This window comes from Ceratina calcarata, unplaced genomic scaffold (genome assembly GCF_001652005.2).
Source record: "Ceratina calcarata isolate Rehan_Ccalc_2016 unplaced genomic scaffold, ASM165200v1 scaffold385, whole genome shotgun sequence".
Classification (NCBI taxonomy): Eukaryota; Metazoa; Arthropoda; class Insecta; order Hymenoptera; family Apidae; genus Ceratina; species Ceratina calcarata.
Window position 1 is genome coordinate 121,711 of NW_017161772.1, and position 5,231 is coordinate 126,941.

Consider the following 5,231-nt stretch of genomic DNA (forward strand, 5'->3'; position numbering starts at 1 on the left):
AAATATATTGAAATATTTCATTTAACTTTTAATGATAATTACATACAAAATGTTTCGTATAATAATTGGTTAAATCAGTCAGAAACAATTTTATCGCATAACGGGCAGTAATTGAATCATAATTTAATGGAGCCTCGTACCCTCATTTGATTTATGAATGAAACCGCAAGTACTGTCGATCGTAAATCGCATCGACTCATGCTTTTTCCTGTCCAACGTTATTCCATTGGAAGTTATAAAAAGAAAATCTTCTTCCATACGCGTTGCTTTATTCGCGCTCATAATTTTCCCTTGACAGCATAATTTCATAGTTGTGGAATTTCGACGTTTCCCCTGAGAGACATTTATATTGAATGAGGCGGCAGTTCCTTGACCACAAGAGAGAGGGATAGAGGGTCGCGTGTGCGTATCGTCGCTGTAGAAACACGCGTGGTTACCAAGATGATTTGTCGGCCGACGCGCGTAATCTTCTTCTAGAGAGAAAACTTGTGGGGCTGCATGCACCGTGCGAATTAGCATACGTCAAATAACATCAAACCTTGCAATTTCATTGTTTTCTGCTCCGCAGCATTGAAACTTCAAGTGACGGGAGGAATTCTGTTTACTTGACTCAAATGTTACGTTCTCATAATATGCGTATGAGAACACTACGTGCTTGTATAGTCTAAAGTAATGTATGATTGAATTTTGATGAGACACATGGCCATCCAAGAATTTGAGTGCATAACTGCACGATCAACAAGATTGCCCACGTGGCGTGTATTGAAAACGAGTGAATGCTATGAAATCTAATGAGAAAAGAAATGAATAATGTTATGTATTAATTTGATGAACCGCTTCGTATTCATTAATTTCCTTAATTGAGTCATAAATCACTTTGCGCCATAGTTTGACTTCCTTTTTAAAGAGATTGATTCGTTGATCGTTGCATGAGATATCGACTGACTCGCGGTAATTCCGATTAAAAGTGCAGGAGGAATGAAATGTTACTGGTTATGGCACTATATGCTAATCGAAGTGTTAATGAACAGCATGCGTGCCTAGCGTTTCCGGAGAATAAGGAGCAAGCGCACTCGAGTAGATCGAGTGAGCAAGGGGTTGGTTTAATTGAAACTCCTTCCTTCGAGAATATGCGCTTCTTCGTTAACCCTTCTATTGTTTGAACAATAGGATTGAAGTTCAAGCTCGCCCTATTGCGTAACTGTATAAAAGGGTTCGTTCAATGGTACTTCAAGGAATAGTCTGCCATATAAAGGAAATTTATACAGCAAGAAATGAGAATAAAATGTACATTGGGCAATAAAAAATATAGTTTTAATTAATTGCGGTTTGAAAAGAAGATAACAAGCGTTGTACATGTATATGGAATTATTTACTTTTTCTTAATCAGAATTTTCAGCGTGTACTCTTTACTCTCATTTCTACTTTCCGTTTTTAACAATTATAAAATTTGTAAAGCAATTATCGCCTAATGTTTCTATAAGATGTAACAGGATTGTAAAAAAAATATATTACTCTTCATTAAATTAATAATAAGGATATGTATAAATTCATTAGATTATTTCAAATTATTATAAAATAGAGACATCTTTTCTCACATCTCATATTAATAATAGTGAACTCTCAAAGAATTCCCCAGTGACGTTATCGAGACATTTTTTATCTTCTACCTACATTCATCCAAACCCGGCCAGACTCTCTGGAGATCGATTCTCGTACATATGTACAATACATTCCATCTTGTGTGTTTGGACTACTGTTTGCGTGGGTTGCGTGTGCCTGGCAGAAATTTCGATAAATATCACCCTTATGAATTATTGCATTGCTGAATCTCAACTAGTAATTTTGTAAAACGAGTCGAAAGATATATATTTATCATCAAACTATGGATTTATATATGAAATTGTAGATTCATTTAGCAAAGTGTATGCAGGCAAAAATGTTCTATTATTTCGTCTTACAATTCTTCAACCAACAACTCCGTTGCTTACATTAGTTTCATTTCTAATTGTAAGATTTGATCAGAGCGATTTCTATCCAGAAGAATTTTTTAATTAGTATGAAAAAGTTCTATGCGAAAGATTTCACTTGGTTTTATTGATTTCAAGCAAATGTATCGTCAGAAAAGTGAAGTTTGTAGCACGCATTAGGAACTTCTCGGAATACGGTTCGTAATGATCGACAATGCATTCGGTCCGCTTGACGTGGCACCACCATTACGATTCAGCAGTTTCGAGTTTCGAGATAGTATTCATCTTTCGCTAGGCATTTCGACGCGTGCACGGGTCGTCTGCGTGTGCGGGGGCGCCGTCGCAGAGGCGACTGGACGCCGGGCGTCGGAGCCAGTGCATCGCGTGACGTCGATCGTACGGTTCAGCCACGTGCTTCCGGTGCTTCTGTGCTTCCGTTTGCCGTGACGCGACGTCTTACCGCGTACGTGTGCCTGTGATGCGTGTTCCGACCGCTTCACGCCCTACGTGAATGTCCACGTCTGGCAAGCAAATCCATAGGCAGTAAATATCTCTTTTATCACATTTAATATCTGACGTTAAAATAAATTTGATTTTCTATTAAATTCTTTCTCTTTAGAAATGTTAATGTTTAAATAATGAATTCGTAATTCGTTGTGGAATGAAATGTGAAAGTTAATGGTTCCGTTTTCGAGGTAATGCAGTAAAATCGTAAGACAAAAGGTTCATGCTGGAAATCAATCATGTACCAATGAATGGATCAATCATTTAGTTGTCTCTGATCACCGAGATTACAGATAATGGCAACGGTAGTCGTACGGTATCTAACAAACGCGCGCCTACTTCGGTTAAGCTACGAATCATTGTACATGTACATCGTCGCTTTCTATGCGAAATTGTCTAATATCACGAGAACTCTTATTAAGCTTAGGCAAGGTTAATTTATTTTAATGAAGACCGGTTCACGCAGAGCCGCGTGAGTCGTTCTACTCTATATAGCAAGTGTTACGCGTTAATCCGTTTCCCGAAGGCTCGTCCGGTTTTTACGGAAGCACCGCAACATTTTTGACTCGCTTCCATTTTCCGCCAGCCAGAATTTCAGGGGTTTCTCATGAAAATTCTTTTTACGTCGTGCACCAGGAATTTGCACAATGAACCGCGAAATCTGACTTCCACCCGCACGATCCGCTTACATAATCACGTCATTTGCACCGATCGTTCAGATCTGTTCCAGCCGCGTATTATATCGACCACATTAGGCAATTATACGCGTATGAAATGTCTTCTGCAAATATAATAGATATGTGGCTCCTGTATTTAATTCAGATTTCTAATATTCTAATGTCTTATTATAAATCTTGTTGAGATCTCCAAATTATTATGTTCCTAATTTGATTCTCAACAGTGGATGAGGTAAAATTTTCGGAGAAACAGAACAGCTTCACATGTGCACCAATGTAATATTGCGCCGTGAAACAATGGAAGGATCGTACCTCCAGAGTCACCCCCTCGCGTACGTTCAGGGTTTGTTTGCCTCTGTTGATGCATGCGTCGCCGTTCTCAACGCGGTGCTCCCTTGTGCCCAATCATGTTCCCGCGTAAATTTACTTTGTAACCATGTTGAATTTCCACCGAATTTTTGTTTCGCACCAGAGATTCGTTGTCACTGTCGTGCATTACGAGTTTGGGAAATTTAATTAACGCGCATCGGCCGATGGTGATGACGGATCGCGTGGCATAAATCACGAACATCCTGTAAAATGTAGAAACTGTGAAATGTAATTAGGAAAGTACCGTTCCTCTTAAATGAATGGATGTGTGACTATCATTCAAACTCATAATTGAATTTCGTTTTGGTCTCATTACAAGGAATTAGTGGTAGCAGTGAGAACTATTTAGAAAATGTTTGAAGATATATAATTCACTACATATCACAATTTTTGTGAATGTTCATTATCTAAAATAAATGATAGAATTGGATATGGTTTTCTTTATTTCTTAATTTTAGTCAAGTGATGATTTAACAGCTCTTTAATTTCATAAACATTATATTCTTCTTTAAACAAAATTTCAATTGGGGAGAAGAAGATGATCAGTGTGCTAATTAAATAATTTGAAATACCTTTGAATGTAGCTTAATAGTAATATAACTTGATGCTTTATTCATTCAAAGTGGGTCTTTATTTATTAACGCATAGGAGAGCGGTTTTAACGAGCTCTTTCATGATGTATAAACGCGTTATAAAAATGTATTCTGAAGAGTTCAGCATAAAAATAAATAGGAGTGGCGTCTACGTTGCTTTTTCGATATACCGTAGCTGAGGTAATTTACGAGTACTGAGATTTATCGGTCGAAGAACCTCCTCCACGCTCGAGGTGGTGAACTTTATCCGCGCTTCGTTCAATTCCACAGCGCGCAGCGGTTGTAAAGAGCGACGGGTTTGACAAATCGCGAGCGAGCTACTTTCGCACTTTATCGACCACGCCATGCGGAGCCGATTCATCCGCGAGACAATAGAGGAGGACTGCGAGTACTCGTTAGAAGCGTAGGGGCGCGTTCGAGTATCCCTCGATCTACCCCAAGTGCAAGGCCATGTTCGAAACTCGTCTTTAAAGCTTCACTACTTTGATGAATATTGAACGGGATACATGGTAGATTATTTCAATAAAATAGTGCACTAAAATATGTGAAATCCTTGTCATCAGTTAATAATTCATAAATAAATGAAAAGTTAATTTAGATATAAAAACGTCGTGAATTTCAGAATAATAAATTGTAAAAAATGTTAGAATGTGTTTAAAGAAAGCAAAGAAGGCATTCGAATCTTTAATGCTTCATGAGTGTTGATCGAGTCTGAGCGATGGATTAACCCTGTGGACAGACCCTTCTCAGCTGATCCTCGTTCAGACGTCGCCGGCAATGAAAAAATCCGTGATCCGTGTAATCTGTGGGCAGGGACCTCGGTAAACAAAAGGGCATCGTCGCGTCGATTGCGCTGGCTAGAGTGAATGGTACACCATGATGTTGATGAATTAGCGTTGCCATTCTTCCGTCTGTGCGCGTGTATAAAGAAACTTCGATGGTTAATCTTGGATTGGTAGTTCGTCGCTCTTTCCCCTTGTCGAACTGGTCGCTTGAACGATTCATAATGTTTCCTGCTAGATTGCGGATATTTCTGAATGATTAATGGAAAGGCAGATATTGCTGAAATAGATATAAAATACTATGTAAAGAATTTAGATATTTAATTAAATTTAATG

General features: G+C 38.4%; 1 protein-coding gene across 2 annotated transcripts in view; it reads left to right on the forward strand.

The window, feature by feature from the left end:
• The window catches only part of LOC108625979 (WD repeat-containing protein 47), a 35,606-nt gene that overhangs the window by 9,082 nt on the left and 21,293 nt on the right, over positions 1-5,231 (forward strand). Inside the window, exon 1 of one of the 2 annotated variants that reach the window (XM_026814403.1) lies at positions 2,426-2,513. The exons of the other annotated variant lie outside the window; for it this stretch is intronic. Within the exon in view, the coding sequence (XP_026670204.1) occupies positions 2,482-2,513 (32 nt within the window). The 5' untranslated portion in view covers positions 2,426-2,481. Of the gene's footprint in view, positions 1-2,425; positions 2,514-5,231 lie in introns of those variants that run through there. 2 annotated transcript variants of the gene reach the window in all.